The 17,887-nt window shown below is 44.9% G+C and overlaps 1 protein-coding gene across 2 annotated transcripts in view; it reads right to left on the reverse strand.

The window, feature by feature from the left end:
• Positions 1–14,609, reverse strand: part of LOC137292843 (platelet-activating factor acetylhydrolase IB subunit alpha1-like) — a 32,822-nt gene extending 18,213 nt beyond the window's left edge. Inside the window, exons 1-4 of one of the 2 annotated variants that reach the window (XM_067823864.1) lie at positions 14,444–14,595; positions 11,549–11,638; positions 10,330–10,446; positions 9,585–9,707 (exon numbers count right to left, since the gene is read on the reverse strand). In XM_067823864.1, coding sequence (XP_067679965.1) covers positions 9,585–9,707; positions 10,330–10,446; positions 11,549–11,638; positions 14,444–14,509 — 396 coding nt within the window. In that variant the 5' untranslated portion in view covers positions 14,510–14,595. Of the gene's footprint in view, positions 1–9,584; positions 9,708–10,329; positions 10,447–11,548; positions 11,639–14,443 lie in introns of both variants that reach the window. The other variant, XM_067823863.1, reaches the window with a different exon arrangement.
• Positions 14,610–17,887: the final 3,278 nt, after the last annotated feature.

Raw genomic sequence — 17,887 nt, forward strand, 5'->3', positions numbered from 1 at the left:
ATGATTGGCAAACACTGTGTTTGACTTCCAAAAGCAGCCCTCTATTATAGTTATCATAGTGAGATAGTGAATTCCTGTGTAGAACTAGTGTAGAGGCCAAGACTCTGATTTCGTGTGGGTTGGATTCTTGCTGCTTTTGTAAATATAACAGCTCTGATCCATACTGAAATAGTGTTGTGGGATACTTCTGTAGGTGTCTCAGTAGATATAGGGATAAATAGGCGCTTGAACCGTTGTCTTCTAGACTTGATACGTGTGAGATATATCTTCAGTGCACTGACTGGACATAATGATAGGTCTTGACTATTATGAGGTCCTAGGATTGAAGATAAAGCTGGTATGTGGAATTGTCTATCCTGTTAACTTGATTCTTTGCAACAAAATCCTACCGTAGACCTAGATGAGCTGTCTCTTGAAAGACTTGCATCTAATCTCACGCGATTGAAGTCCAGAGCATGAATTTCTGACATTCTTGCAGCTGTAGCAACAGCATCCTCTGAGGCAGCAGTTCAAATGAGGTCCAGTCAAGCGCCAGCTTCGTCTGTTTGATTTTCTTGATGACCTCCAGCAGCACTGGAGGGGGAAACGCAAAGGTGTTTAATCCTTCCCATGGGATGCTGAGAGTGTCTGTTGCACAGGCTAACGGATTTGGTACCGGTGATACAAAGGTTGTTGTCTGTTTGTTGAACTTTGTTGCAAATAAATCTATTTGTGGCTATCTGAATGTCTGGCTGATTAGTTGAAATGACTCATGATGCAGCATCCACTTTGTTGGTGATGGATGAAGAGGACGAGATAAGGCGTCTGCCATGATGATGCAAGCTCCTGGTATGTGACATGCTATTATTTGGAGATTCAGACAGTCGACTAATTTTGAAGAGTTGGAACATCAGGTGTAGTAGAGATGGCAATCTTGTTGACCGTTGCTTGCCACTGTTGAGTTGTCTGAGTGGATCATCAGTAGCCTGTCTCTCAGTGTTGTCGACCAGTGATGGATGGCAACTAGTTCATGTGAAGAGCTCGATCTTCCTTCTTCCAGAGCCCTGCTGCATCCTCTTCGTCTAAATGCGCACCCCATCCTTGCAGAAACGTGTCTACGTAGAGATGGTTGTTGAATGCCGACTCTAACATATAAGTTCCTGCGCAGACGCTTGATCAACGAGTCCGCCAGAGTAGAAATGGCATCAAATTGTCTGGGAGTGGAATCTGACCACTGTTGTTGAGGTGAAGATTCAAGAAGCGTTGTAGTGGGTGCAGGAGCAGTCTTCCTCTTCTGGTCATATCCTGAGCTGACGTGAGAAGACCTAGGAGACACTGCTGTTATTGTAGTGTCGACGGAGAGAGTAGTGCTTGATTTATCCTGTCTTGAATCCTGACCAACCGGTCCTCTGGGACGACAATCCAATTCAATGTGGTGATGAAATGAATCCTGAGGAACTTGAAATCATGTTGAGGTTCCAATCCCAACTTCAGATGATTTACTAACCATCCCAGTTATGTTAGTAGCCTGATGGTGAATTCTAACTGCAGTTTCAGTTGACTTTTCTCTTGATGAGTTGGTATGCGTCGTCCAGGTAAAAAGTGCTGCGTAGCCCTCTAAGCTGTAGATAGTTAATGATGGGTTTGGTTACCTGAGCAAATAGCTACGCGGACCAAAGATATTTCAAACGATAAGACTGTTCATTGGTAGTGCTGACCGTTGAAAAGGAAGTGCAGATATTTCCTGGATTCTCGACATATCAGGATGTGTAGATATGCATCCTGAAGATTGATGTTGGTGAGATAATCTGCTGGTCAGATGAGGAGTCTTAGTTGTGGAAGATGTATCATCTTGAAGTGCTCTGGTTTCCATAGAAACTTCTTGTTGAATTCCTTCATGTTGTATATGAGTCGAAATTTTTCACTGGAATTTTTCTTGGGTATGAGAAAAATTGGAGACTAAATGCCGGGCAATAGACTCTGTGGACGTATTACTTCTACTGCTTCCTTCTGTAACAGTGTTGTTATGGTGTCGGTCAGCTTGTCTAGTTGATCCTTTTCATAAACGATGGGAGCTGGTAATCTTGTGACCGGCGGTGTAGTTTCCAGCGGAATCTTGCAGCCATCTCGAAGAATCTTAATGATGTAATTGTCGTGGAGAATTCCCCAATTCTTCAAGTAGAGTTGCAGATGTCCACCCACATGAGACAGTTGAACGGGAACGGCTGGGGGTGGATGACTCCAGTCGATCTGAACCTGATCATCAATGTTTACCTCCTCCTCCGTCCTTTTACAAACGGCCAGACGTCTGAGGGCACCTATTTCCTCTGTAGGGGCGATGATGACTTGTCTTCTCGAGTACTTCTTACCTCTCCCTCTCCGGTCTCTGGAGAACTTGGACTTGTTAGTGTAGCATTTCACTTGTCTGCTTGAGCACCATTGTCAAGGTGTCGATGGACTTGATCAAGACACCTTCAAGACTTCAAGACTTCTCAGGAGTCTTGGGCGACCATCCTTGCTACCTCTTCAATCTTCCCATCGAATAAGGTAGGCGCTTACCTGGGGCTTGATATAAGGGCCTTGTAAAATTCTCACTCCATGATGAGGTGGACAAGAGACCTTGTCGACGAAGTACACAAGCAGTAGTTGAGGCGAGGTGTTCGGACATAAACTGCTGATCATTCTTCTGTGTGACGAGTGCTTACAGGATCATTCTCTCTTCCTCACTGGCAGGATTGCTGAACTTTGAGATAAGAGTCTTGTTGATAGCTCTAGATCAAGCTAGTCTTAAGAAGGTGCATCTTGTAGCTGAGCAAGCCGCTTGTCGTTGATCTTGTAGGATCTGTTGAGGGCACTACTGATGATCTTGTATGCTTCGTCTACAACTGGTGCTCTGATGAAGGGCTCCATATGGTGAAGAGAGAAACAATGAGTGTTGAAAGGTAGCATATGTTGTTGAAACTTGGTTGACTTGAATGCCGTAAATAATGTCTCAAGAATCGTAGATATCGGAGCTATCAGCGGAAATGTTAACAGGTCAATGTCCTTGTTCTTCATCCTGTGTTGGTGTTGGCTTTGTTGGAGTCCTTGAATGGCGAGACTAAGTCCAGACCATTCGTCATACAAGAGAAGAAGGCTTCCTCCGGTAGATGATGACCGGTAGTACCTGTCTTCATCCTTCCGCGAGTGTGACGCATTCGATGGATGGACAATCTTTCTTATGTGAGTCCAGGTCTGAAGGGGACGAGAGTGTTGATGGTGCCTTTGACGACCTGCGGAGACTGATGAAGATCTTCTGCACTGACGAGGGTTGGTGCACTCACTCGATGTGGGGGGGTGATCTCTCTCTGACTGCGACGGGATGACAAAGACGACGGTGACGAGTAGGTGCCTGCATACGACGATTCTTCATCCTGTGGAGTGTGTGCAGATCTAGTGGAGTGCTCCCACGGAGCAGCATTCGATGTACTTAAAGATAGTAGTCTCTTTTCTTCTTCAAAACAACACTCCATCAAACTCATCATGTGAGTGGTGAACTGTTGCATGAAGGCGCCTTCGTCGATTGAGTTGTGTGTAAAGATGGCTGACTTGAAGAAATGTCTGCTGTGATGACCAAGGCTGCTGACGAATTCTGCGTGGTCTCATGACCCTCAAAAGGGTTCCGGAGCGGTGACGATGCAGTCGGGGCCGATCTAGATAAAGGTGCTGATTGACATTCGGCTCGTTGTGTAGAATCAACGACGCTTCATCGTAGATATGTCGTTCCTGTAGAGGGACGCTCTTGTTGCTGAAGGACTTCTTCGTCGAAGTATGTTGATTCAGCAATGACTTCGTTGAAGACAACTTCGTCTTCGATGATGACAATCTAGATGCCTTAGACTGCGATGAAATTCTCTTCTGTGGTCTAGGGGATGACTCGCTGGACCTGAGAGCTAGCCCCGGAGACAGGCCGGACTGGTCACTGGAATGAATTTCAGCAGTTAATGATAAACAGTTACCCAAGGCTAATGAAAGCAGACGTTGCCTGTCACTCACACGTCTGTGATCAGAACGAATATTTAAGTAAATTCTGAATCTGATAAATTTCAGCAAAATTTACAGCAAATAGTGGAAGAACATAAGCGCTTATACGCTGGACAAACTAAGCACGGGTCAACTGCTGACAGCCGTAATCTACACTGCAAGCACGGTTTTATCAACTGACACTAAGACTCAGCTAAATAAACACACAATAATCACAAATTTAACAAATTGTGATGTATATACATAAACAAAGTACCACAAAAAAAAAACGTATTGCCGTATTCGGAATACCAAGTGCCTTCAGCCGACCTTGTCAGGCAATGAGTAGAGAGAGTGACAAGCATGGTTAGTCAGGTGACCGATTTGGCGGGAAAAACGAGGCTTTCGGTGGGTAAGTGTCTGCATCTTTTAGAAGGGAACTTCAAGGGATTTCAGGTGTTCCACTACCTTCGCCAACGAAGAGGAGATTAAGCATGAGTCAAGATAAGGAAAAATAAATGTATATCAAACAAAGTTCAACCCAAAACATTTGTATTGGTCAAAATATTCAGTAGTCAGTAGAGAAAAGAAACATGAGGAAATGTGATGAGGAACGTAACAAATAAAAAAATGAAGAATGCACGTCAAGAAATGCAACAAGCCACTGTATATGACAGGTGTGACACTATATATTTTATGTATAATCTTGTTGAAATCTAAATATTTTAGATATTGAAATACTTACCTCACCATAGGTCTATAGCATATTACCTCAAGCTTCACTTAGTAGGATATCTGACGGAGTTCAATTGCTATTCAATCCTGAATGGCTACTTCGCAATCGACTACTGTCATGATACGGAAGAATCTGGATCTCCCCACTGTCCATGCACGCAGACTCCACGAGAACTACACTTTTACATCTAAGTCCAAAGAGTCCGTAGTGGGAAGGAGCATCCAGCGTTGGGAGGGACTGAACACCCTATGGTAAGGTAAGTATTTAATTATCTAAAATATTTAGATTTTAACAATTTTTTTACTTACCTTACCATAGGTCTACAGGATATGGATACAACAGACAGGACGGTGGTGTAGGTGGTGTAGGTGGTGTAGGTGGTGTAGGTGGTGTAGGTGGTAAGATCCCACATATGCCTCTGGGCAGCCGGACCACTACTGATTCACTGTATGCTGGTCTGCCGCAACAATCTTGTGAAGGTCACAGGAACCAGAATCAGAGTAGTAGGTCACGTACTAACCACCGAAGGGGTGCGGTCCCTTTTCTCATGTAAGTACAAGGCCCCCATAGACCAAGGTAAGTAAAGTCGTACCTTACAGGGCGGAAGGACGCGTGAGTTGCTGTGCAACTACTAATGGTTCGAAAGACTGCAGCCTCTCCATATCTTCCACCGCTAAGTCCCGCAAGTAATGGCTAGCAAATACTGTAGAGGACCACCAGAAGTATCCAGCCATAATGTCAGGAACTGTACAGTTCCTGTGCAGGGTCATAGTCAAGGCTAACGCCCGATTCTCATGTGGGTTGTTAGACGACGGGTGTGGAAGATGCTGTGCGTCGTAAGCCGCCTGGATGGTCTGCCTCAACCATAATTCTACTGTGTTCCTGGTGACTTCCCCTCTAGCCGTCGCAGAAAAAGGCAGGAACAACCTCTTCCTAGTTCCCCGACGAGGAGAGGACTTCTTGATACATAATCTGAGAGTCCGAATTGGACAAAGTAACTGCTCTTCCCGATCCTCTGGTCCGATGATGGCAGTAGGAAGGGGGATGGTGAATAACCTGTCTGGTTGACCTGGCAGCTGGTTCTTCGCCAGGAAATCCCAGAGAAGACCCAAGTGTGCAGCACCATGTCTGGTCTGTTCAAAACGGACCCTAGTCACATCACATCACATGAATTTCTTTTACTCTCGCTGCTGCAGCTAACGCCAGCAGAAACACCATTTTCCTTGTCAAGTCAAACGATGCCCTGTTCAGCGGCTTGTAGGGGCGACCTCTCAAGTGCTGCAGCACAACGTTCAGGTCACATGTTGGCGGCTGGAATTTAACCTTTTGGTCCTCCAGTTTGAACGCCTTCAACACAGCAATTAATTCGGGGATCTTCAAGACCTTCGTATCTCCTCTGACAGCTAATACTGAATTCAGTGCTGACAGGTAAGTCCCAATAATACTGCCCCTGAGCTTCCTCGAGCACCACAAATAACGTAAAAACTCCGCCATGAATTGGGGTGATGCTAACAGCGGGTCTTGCGACTTTCGGGCACAAAACTTCGGAAATGTCATTTGCAAATGGTCCAGACGCATAGGTGAAACCGTGCTGGGTCTGGCTGCAGTGTCCAACTGTGGGGATGGCGCAGCAACTGATCCCACTGTGGAAGCCAGAATGGATTTCTTTCAGCGAGGCGGCACAAGTCTGGGAACCACGTCCTCGCTGGCCACCAGGACCAAAAGTAGTCAGATCGCCACCGTGAGCTTGAGTTTCGCCACTACCACTGGAACTAGTACTGGCGGTGGGAAGGTGTACGCATCCAGTCCTTACCAAGACATCGACAGAGTATCGACCGGCCAAGCTGGCGGGTCTGGTAACGGAGACACATACACTTGAAGCTGAGCGCTGAACTTCGTGGCAAATAGGTCTATCAGCGTGCGTCTGTGATTTTGACATATGAGCTGAAATAACTCCGGATGAAGCATCCCTTCAGTCGGGGATGGCTTCATTGGTCGAGAGAGCGCATCGGCAAGGACGTTTCTGCAACCTGGAATATGACGAGCTCTGGCCTCGATATCGTTTGCGTCTAGGACACTGGCAAGGCAGAACATCTGATCCAGTAGGGACTTGGACCTGGTTGTCCCCTGTCTCAAAATCAGCCATACCATCGTCGCATTGTCTGAAATAATCAGTAGGTTGGAGTGATGTAGCATTGATGTCCAGTGGCTTACAGCTCGAGATTGTTGATGTGCCAGTTTGCTTCTGAGTCAGACCAGTGCCCTGAGGCTGTCTGATTGTTTAGGTGTGCACCCCAACCCTGGAGTGACCAGTAGTTCATGGTCCTGCACAAACTTGGTCAAACAAACTCTGTTGCAGACATTCGACTCGATCATCCACCAGCGCAGGTATTGGTGCAGATGTACCGGAAGCAACAGGTGCATTGTAACATCGTCTGCCTGTATGTACGGGAGGAGGTACCTTTGTAATGGACGTAGCATCAGACACGCCCTGCATGTTAAGTTCTGCACCGACGTCAGTAGGCCCAACAGAGACAGCCACTCCCTGAAAAGTAACAGCTCTGACAGTCCCCTCGCTACGAACCGGGAAATCTGCTCCCTTCGGTCAAAAGGGATTCGATCATGGTCGTACTGTGTCCGGAACCTTCCCTTGATAAACACCAACTGCATGGGATGCAACTGCAACTTTTCCCGGTTGATTAACCACCCTAACTGCTCTAGGAGACGGATGACAAAGTCTAGCTGTCTGCATAACAACTGAGGTTCGAACTGGTTGAGTAAGCAATCGTCTATGTATGGGTTGAACTCTATCTGCCTGAGATGTAGAAATCGACTGATAGGCATCGTGATTCTGGTAAATGGCCAAGGGGCCATGGAAATGCCAAACGGTTGGACCCGCCACTGGTAATGTCGACCCTCGAATACAAACCTTGTGTGCACAGGGTAGATTGGGACGTGCAGCTATGCATTCTGTATGTCAAGACTGCACAGCCACGTTCTTGGGACCAACTTGAGGCGCAGCTGTTCCCGAGACACCATCTTGAAGTGAGGAGGCTCCATCAAATAACGGTTGTTGAACGTCGAATGTTGTAGATCATGCATAGCTTGTCGGAGTCTTTCTTGGGAATGAGGAAGACCGGAGAGTAGAACACTGGCGAGAGGCGTGGGTCCCACACTTCCTCGATGGCACACTTCCTTAATAACACCTCGATGTTGTCCTCCAGCAACTGACGCTGCGCCTCTGGATACACCCATGTCGATGGCTGAGATGTCAATGGTAGAGGCTGTATGATTGGTAGTATGTAGTCCTTCTTTAGGATTCCGGTAGCATAAGGATCTTAAGGATGGACCAATTCCCCCAAAAGATGCACAGTCTCCCACCTACTCGTGTCCGGGAAAACTGGCACGACTGGGAGTGGGAGGCCCCAGTCGTGACAGGTGACACCCTCAATGTCTTGAATAGGCGCGCTTCCCCTTCCCTCTGCCGGGGATGGTGGGAGCGACTTCTCTAAGCCCGGCGTAGCTGTAGCTTGAGATGTGCTCACAGAGGCCGGCACTGGTCATCGGATGCGCTCCTCTCTCGGCATCGCCTCTATAACGTCCGGGATCAGCGGAGGAGCCCTAGTCGAAGGCGCCGTCTGTTCCTGAGATACACCTGCCGTCACCGATGAGGCAGGTACAAGTAGCGCTCGCAGTATCCATTGACCTCTGGGTGCAACCAGGGCGTCTGGCCTCGACAAATCCACCCAACCTGCCGTCTGGGTGGAAGACGTCGGCGTTGATGTAGGAATCTGCACAGGCGTTGGCGTCGGTAACGGCATAGGTGTCGGTGTCGGTGTCGGCATCAGAAGTGTCGTTAGAGTCTGTCTCAGCGTCGGCTCCGCCCGAGCAGAAGTATCCGACACCGCTCCAGGTATCTGCAGCGCTGTTTGCATCTCCGGAGTATAGGGTAGAGATAATCTTGATCCAGAAGAGGATGCAGGAGAATGTGACATCTTCTGCATGTTCTGAGTCTTCCTCTTCCTAACCACTGCCGAGAACGCCTTGAACTCAGAAATTGACAATCCCAAACATGCTGCACACCGCTGCAGAAGGGTGCAGGATACCTTAGCACAGTCTGGACAGTAAGGATGCGGGTACTTGCTGGACTTCACGCCATTGCAAACCTCATAGAAGTGACGTGTTATGCACAACTACTGTAATAGACCGAAATATAAATGTGATAATAAGGATAAAGAAAAAATACCCCTTACCAAGTAATGGACTGCTCCACTCACAAGTGCAGCAGCATGCTTGCAACAGACAAGTGAAATAGCTGCCACTTCAAAAATGACAGCAAAATTTACATTAAATACCACGCTAAGTAATACAAAGCTTAAATACCGCGGACATAACTATCAATAAAAACAATCCACTGACAAAAGAAACCGGTAAAAATTATGGAGGCAACAACAAAAATAGGAGACATGCTGTCTGTTACGAGGTAGCCGACAAGTGTACAATAACGAAAATATGCGTTATAGTCAACACAAAGATTGAAAAATATACATACCACACACTAAGAACCTGAAAGGAATCAGTGCAAAAGCGTAGTATAGTCAAACTTTATTTGCTGGAAAAATAAATCTAGCAACCCAAACACGTCTCGATCAGATGACGCTTGAAGTAAAAGTGTAGTTCTCGTGCAGTCTGCGCGCATGGGCAGTGGGGAGATTCAGATACTTCCGTATCATGACAGTAGTCGATTGCGAGGTAGCCATTCAAGATTGAATAGCAATTCAACTCCGTCAGATCTCCTACTACGCGAGGCTTGAGGTAATATGCAAAAGACCTATGGTAAGGTAAGTAAAAAAGTTAACCAACTCACCATAACAACGACTTGGGCCTGTGGCTGCTTGGCCTGTATGGCAGACACAATCTCTAGGATTCCACCAACTATCTGCTCTCTACTGTGGCTGTGGTTGTTGGTACCAACCAGCAACACTACCACCTGAAACATGGTTCAACAAACTGAAACATGGTTCAACAAACACCCGAAACGTGGTTCAACACACACTTGAGACATGGTTCAACACATGCTTGAGACACAGTTCAACACACACTTGAGACATGGTTCAATGGACCTGTAACATGGTTCAGCAAACTGAAACATGGTTTAACAGAAATGAACTATGGTTCACCTGAAACATGAATACAGCTGAAACATGGTCCAACAGACCTGAAACAAGGTACAACATCTTGACAAAAAGGCTGTACACAACAGGTTATTAAGGAGGTTGGATGAGAAGACAGGACTGAGAGAACATTTACATGATGAGAGGACAGGAACAAGAGGACATTAACTGGAGGAGACGACAGGAGTGAGAGGACATTTACTGGATGAAAGGACAGAACCATGAGGACATATACTGGATGAGAGGACAGGAATGTGGGTACATTTACCAGACAAAAGTCACAGGGATGAGAGGAAAATTACTGGACGAAAGCACAGGAATGAAAGACCATTTACTATCTATCACATAAGCATGGTTTTTACTGTAGGACATTAGTGATCACTCCTGGAGCAGGGCTAGGTTTTACTGTAGGACAGAACTGGTAGGAAGACCACGCACCTTGGGCTCCATGTTGTCCAGTTCTCCATTTTGGACACGCCACAACACGTGCTGAGTTTGGTCGGCACCAATACCAAAGTTGAGACAGTGGAGAGGCTCAAACATCTGCTGCCAAATCTGAAAGTCAACATCAGGTGTTTATCAGATGCAATGGACACACCTCAGACAAAACAGACACACATCCGATAAAACACACATCCGATAGAACAGACACACCTCAGACAAAACAGACACACATCAGATGCATCAAACACACCTCAGATAAAATTAGATGAAACACACATCAGATAAAACAGACACACACGAGACGCAACACACACAATCAAAGCAACAGACACATATTAGACAAAACAGACACGCATCTGACAAAACAGATACATGTCATGCATCAGACAAAAATCAGTCCCACATCAAAAGCAACAGATATATTAGATGCAACAGACACACATCAGACAAAACAGACACTACAGGCATGCATGTGACGTCACAAACCTAGACTGTCAGCCTGTCATAGAATCAGATTAACCTATCATCTGTTGGGCGAAAATTGGGAGAATGATAAGTAACAACATATACTGTGTCAGGTGGATGCTGGTGCGTATGCAAAGGGGTAGGCCAGTTTGGCTGAGATGAGAATTTTTTTATTAAAAGGACATAAATTCTGACGCAATATCAGTCACTCTACTGTTCTGGTATCAATTATACTACTCACACTTTCATAAGAATCAGAAAAATTCACAACTTCACTTAAACATAGATTTATGATTTGCAATTGTATCCATTTAAAACTGCATAAATAACAACCTGAAACCCTACTTCAGGCAAACAGACCGTTTCTTTTAACCTCATGCACTTGATATACCATTAACCATAAAAATCACTTTCATGGCATCAGTCAATCTTTTCGCAAATCATGGAACAAGTCGCGAGCAAATAAATATCACCTGTCAACAGCAGGTATGAGATCCACACGATGCAGTGATATACTTTAAACTTGGATCACTCTTAGCAATAGGATCAGATATTTAAACCAAATCTGACCCTACATAATAGTTTTCTGTTGAACCCGTGATCTGATCCTTGGCAAATTGTGAGTGGTATATTTACAGGCTTTGGCTATTGCATGGAACATTGCTGAGATTGCAGAGACATTGTTAGATACTTTGATACCAATGATAACATTGACATTGATGCAAACTGACCAATGGTGCCTACTTACCGGCATATGTTGCAGTTGGGCGATCAGAGAGTCTCCGATGAACACAACCTCTGGCTCTCTCTCTTTGGCCTCAAGCAGGAACCGCTTGTGCTGCACAAAGAAACACAGCATGTCTTTAAACTGTACCCAGGAGTGATCACCAATCTCATACAGTAAAACCAAGCCCTGCTGTGTCCAGGAGTGATCACTGATATTCCACAGTAAAGCCAAGCCCCACTGTGTCCAGGAGTGATCACTAATGTTCTACAGTAAAACCAAGCCCTGCTGTGTCCAGGAGCGATCACTGTAAAACCAAGCCCCACTGTGTCCAGGAGCGATCACTGATGTCCTACTGTAAAACCAAGCCCCACTGTGTCCAGGAGTGATCACTAATGCCCTACAGTAAAACCAAGCCCCACTGTGTCCAGGAGCGATCACTTATGTCCTACAGTAAAACCAAGCCCCACTGTGTCCAGGAGAGATCACTAATGTCTTACAGTAAAACCAAGCCCCACTGTGTCCAGGAGCGATCACTGATGTCATACAGTAAAACTAACAATGCTGTATCCAGGAGTGATCACTGATGACCGACTGTAAAACCAAGCCCTGCTGTGTCCAGGAGTGATCACTGATATTCCACAGTAAAACCAAGCCCCACTTTGTCCAGGAGTGATCACTGATGGCCTACTGTAAAACCAAGTCCTGCAGTATCCAGGAGTGATCACTAATGTCCAACAGTAAAACCTAGCCCTGCTATATCCAGGAGTGATCACTGATATTCCACAATAAAACCTGGCCCCGCTGTATCCAGGAGTGATCACTGATATTCCACAGTAAAACCAAGGCCCACTGTGTCCAGGAGTGATCACTAATGTCCTACAGTAAAACCATGCCATACTGTATCCAGGAGCGATCATCAATGCAGGGATTGGGAAAGGCATGGGCCATGGTCCATTTTGCACATTAGAATGAAAAATGGCCCATTAAAAATGGCCCATTAAAAATTTGAAGTATACTATTAATACAAGGGCAGTGGCACATTCTAAATTCAGAAAATGGTTAATAATCCTGAAAATGGCCCCTTGTCAAGGTTCTCTTTCCCAATCTCTGTCAATGCCATGCATTTCTTTCAAGAATACTACTGATCAACCTTCAGGGTAGCTGCCATGTAAAAAAAAAATTACATTTTTAGTCTTCAATATTAAAATAAAAAATGTTGAGGAATTAAATTAACTCTTAAATTAATATTACTTCAAGTGAAACCCAGTAAGTTATGGCCATTGAAGTGCTGTTTACGAATACTCTACAGCTTATTTCCAGACTGAACTCAGACCTATGCAAAAACATACATGCCACTTGTGATTAAAACCAGTTCGGCCACATTGCATACAACAGTTTTCAAAGTACAATGCAATTGTTAACATTCCATACATGGCAAGCTGTTTGCCTTGAAGTTTCAATTATTGATTTCAGGCAAGTTATAACTATATCATATGTAAACGATAATAAATCTTTCACTGCATCCATAGGAAGCTAAGCAAGTGCATTTGTTCCAGTATATATAACATGGGCTATGCTGTTGTTGAAATTGTGTCAAATTGTGCTGTTAACATGGCAAGCACTGGACAACATTGAAAGTAGCTTGACAGTGTCCCTGTCACATGCAACATAAAACACAACTTTCCAGTTTCTGATACCTTTCGGTAAGTACTTACTGAAACAAATTATGAAAAATGTCAATTCAACCTATAAAGTTGAAAAAAACCCCACCAAAACGCGATGAAAAAACCCCCAAAATTCCGCAATAAAAAAAAAAAACCTGTGAAATCCGAGTTCAAACGATTCACTAATTTCCCCCAAACACTGGGGGAAAAAGTAGTTTCAACAGCTATGCTGTGCTATGCATGCATAGAGCATATGTTCGTGGAGCTTGAAACAGTATGCCAGTCCGAAGTATGACGTCACAAGCAGGAGTGTAATCTTGGTTGTGTACACACACACAAGTACATTATCTTCTCATTACATTAAAAAAACCCAAAAACATGTTGATTGTGATAAGCAGACTTTGTCACAGAGAAGACTTAATATCTGCTTTACTGACGCCTATATGTCTGCCAAACTGTCTGCTGACGACAATATGCAATGCACAACTTCAATCACTGACCACATACAACTTGAAATCAACACATATAGGGGCTTATAAGCCATAACAAAGAGCTGGCTAAGCATATCGGCAAATGAACCAGTAGCCAATGAAAAGTCACAACCATCTCTGACTGGGCTCCGTATAGCAGCTGCTTCGTTTCCAGGGAGGTAAACTCAAGTACAAAATACTGCACTTTTGATTTGTGCTTTATTCACTGATAATTTTGTTTACTTGTTTTTCCTTAATCAGCAATGCATTTTACATATCATGAATAACTGATAACTGTGTTTTATTTATGGTTGTAGGTGATCTTTAATGTAGTCTTCAAAACTGATATCCACGGCAGAAATGGATCTGAAAATGTAACATCTTGTTTTATGATGTCAAAGATGGTTGTGAGAGGCACAGTTTCATGACAAAAACATTTTTTCTTTGTTTGCTCTGACAGGTTTGCTGCTTCCTACATGCACAAGTGAAGGATGACACATTTATCACTTTAGGCTGTACACTTCACATGAGACGAGTTGAAAATGTTTTAATTTAGTGTCTGAAACTATTGTTAAGAAATAGTTGTTTCCTCTTAAATATTTGCTATACACAATTTTACTTCTGTGTAACATGTTTTGGCAATAAAAGCATCAGCAATAATTAATTCATCCTCCAGTAAAGCCGGTGGGACGGGCACCTGTCATCCTGCCCGTGTCGCAGCCGGCACTGCGACAGTCATTTCCTGTCGCATCTAGCTCGCGATTCTCACGTGCATCACGTACCAAGCTCATCCAGCGTCCGTCTCCGTGTACATCCTCCACAACTTGAGCTTCCGCCGCGGGATTCATTGTATAACAGGCCAGACAATCGGGAAAATGTGACAGCTTTGATGATGATAATGCGCCTTAAACTTCATCAACATTTAACCGGAAGAAAGGTTAGACAACTCCAATGTACGCCGAAAACGAAGACCGCTAAAACTGACATCCGTGCATGGAAGATCCATTTTAACATTCGTAACTACTCGTTTCTTTAATGACACGATACGTTAAGTATGCCCTTTTAATAGCCGAATGATTTCTGAACTGACGTTTCCAGGGGCTACACAATCAGACATGGCTGAACACGAGTATGTTAATGTTATTTTGTACTGTTCGACTCTGCCTTGTGAAAAACAGAACGACTTGCATTCAACAATCAAACTCGCCGCAAACACTTCATCGTTAAATTTTCAATATATCAAATTTTTTTTTCATCTCTGCCCAGGTGTGTTACTGGACTCGGGGTTAAGAGATGTATTGCAAAAAGAAACACAATTATAGAGACAACAGTGGCGTCACGTGAGGAAATTAATAAATTTAGTGTCAAGGACGTGAGAAGGCTGTGTGTGTGTGTGCGCGTGCGTGCGTGTAAGGGAAGAATTAAACTGATTCCACATCACGATGATCTGGCCTCTATCTGTGAGAGATCGATGCCCCAACGCATCGCATGGCAAATACAGACATTTCATATCCAAGGATATCTAACCATGTCTGGAAATGAAGTAACAGTGACGGACGGAGGTAACACGATCCTATATATTGCTTCTACTTTGTGGCGTATGGCAACGGGTCTTCAGAAAATGACGTATCACCCCCCGGCCCGCGCTTTTTTATGCGAATCCGACCCCTTCAAGGACCGTTAAGGGCAGCTTGCCTCTAATGATATCTCAGCTCCCTAACCACCAGAAAGGGTGCCATACCCTGACCGCAACGCTAAACCCTAACCTCACCCCAAACCCTGCATATCTCCCCTGACCCTGGTTACTCCCTTCAACAATCCCAAACCTCTACATATATACTCGTGTGTGCCTCTCCTGACTACATACCCTCAACAGCCTCTACATATACACTCGCGTGTGCCTCTCCTGACTACATACCCTCAACAGCCTCTACATATACACTCGCGTGTGCCTCTCCTGACTACATACCGTCAAAAGCCTCTACATATATACTCGCGCGTGCCTCTCCTGACTATATACCGTCAAAAGCCTCTAATATACACTCGCGTGTACCACTCCTGACTACATACCCTCAACAGCCTCTACATATGTAGTCGTGTGTACCACTCCTGACTACATACCCTCAACAGCCTCTACATATATACTCGTGTGTACCACTCCTGACTACATACCCTGGACAGCCTACTCGTGTGTACCACTCCTGACTACATACCCTCAACAGCCTCTACATATACACTCGCGCGTGCCACTCCTGACTACATACCCTCAACAGCCTCTACATATACACTCGTGTGTTCCACTCCTGACTACATACCCTCAACAGCCTCTACATATACACTCGTGTGTATCACTCCTGACTACATACCCTCAACAGCCTCTACTTATACACTTGTGTGTACCACTCCAGACTACATACCGTCAAAAGCCTCTACATATATAGTCGTGTGTACCACTCCTGACTACATACCCTCGACAGCCTACTCGTGTGTACCACTCCTGACTACATACCCTCAACAGCCTCTACATATACACTCGTGTGTACCACTCCTGACTACATATCCCCAACAGCTTCTACATATATATTCGTGTGTACCACTCCTGACTAGATACCCCCAACAGCCTACTCGTGTGTACCACTCCTGACTACATACCCCCAACAGCCTCTACATACATAGTCGTGTGTGCCACTCCTGACTACATACCCTCAACAGCCTCTACATATATACTCGTGTGTGCCACTCCTGACTACATACCCTCAACAGCCTCTACATATACACTCGTGTGTGCCACTCCTGACTACATACCCTCAACAGCCTCTACATATATACTCACGTGTTCCACTCCTGACTACATACCCTCAACAGCCTCTACATATACACTCGTGTGTACCACTCCTGACTACATACCCTCGACAGCCTCTACTTATACACTCGCGTGTACCACTCCTGAATACATACCCTCAACAGCCTCTACTTATACACTCGTGTGTACCACTCCAGACTACATACCGCCAAAAGCCTCTACATATATACTCGTGTGTACCGCTCCAGACTACATACCGTCAAAAGCCTCTACATATATAGTCGTGTATACCACTCCTGACTACATACCCTTAACAGCCTCTACATATACGCTCGTGTGTACCACTACTGACTGCATACCCTCAACAGCCTGTACATGTATACTCGTGTATACCACTCCTGACTACACACCCTCAGGAAACCTCTACAGATATACTCGTATATACTTCTGCTGGCCCTGGTTACATACCCTCAACAAACCCCTACATATATATACTAGTACATACGATCCACGATCTGGTTTGACTCTAGTTCAAAATTTATGAATGATAAATGAATATGATTAATAATCTTGATCTTGTGTCGTGATGTATACCCTGTGCGAACGTATACACAATAGAGTACAAGGACCGGCGTTCAATGGGACATAGAGACTCCTTATTTAGCGTTTAGTGCTTAATGTAGCGCTATGTGAGGCGTTTGTATACAGTGCTGCTCTTCACAGTAGAATGTTCACAGTATATTGGATCGATGACAGTTGACATATATAAGGTGCGTTCGTTTATTACTGTAATACATGTGTTGCCTATATTCTACGTTATTCCAGACGGGTTTTGCCCTGAACAGAATACAGGGCAGTAGGGCTGACGTCAGGTCTTGGCCTTTGTCTCATGTGTCAAACTAGCTGCCAGTTTGTGAGTTATTGGTTTTACACATTGGCTGTTACCGCCAGGCGGACAAGTAAGGGATCAGGCGGCATGGCAAAGCTCAATGTTTCTTCATGCGAATCTTGTCAGTGGTGGTATATGCACGTACTGAACATCAGCAGCATCATCATCAGCAGCAGCAACAACAACAAACAATTTAAAAAGCACATATTTATCGCTATAAAAAGATATGGGGTTGTACTTTTGTGTCTTTATGGAAGTTAGTGAGCGGGTTTAGCATATCGCACTACCTTCCCCCTATCATCCCTCTACTATCCCTGCCTCCCAAACAAGTAACCATAGGACAGACTACCACTGCACTACCTCCCCCATCATCCCTCGACTATCCCTGCCTTCCAAACAAGTACCCATAAGACAGACTACCACTGCACTACCTTCCCCATACCACCCCTGCCTTCCAAACAAGTGTCCAAGGCAGACTGCCACTGCACTACTTCTTCCTACCATTCCTTTACGACCCCTCCCTTCCTAACAAGT

Source organism: Haliotis asinina, chromosome 1 (assembly GCF_037392515.1).
Source record: "Haliotis asinina isolate JCU_RB_2024 chromosome 1, JCU_Hal_asi_v2, whole genome shotgun sequence".
Lineage (NCBI taxonomy): Eukaryota > Metazoa > Mollusca > Gastropoda > Lepetellida > Haliotidae > Haliotis > Haliotis asinina.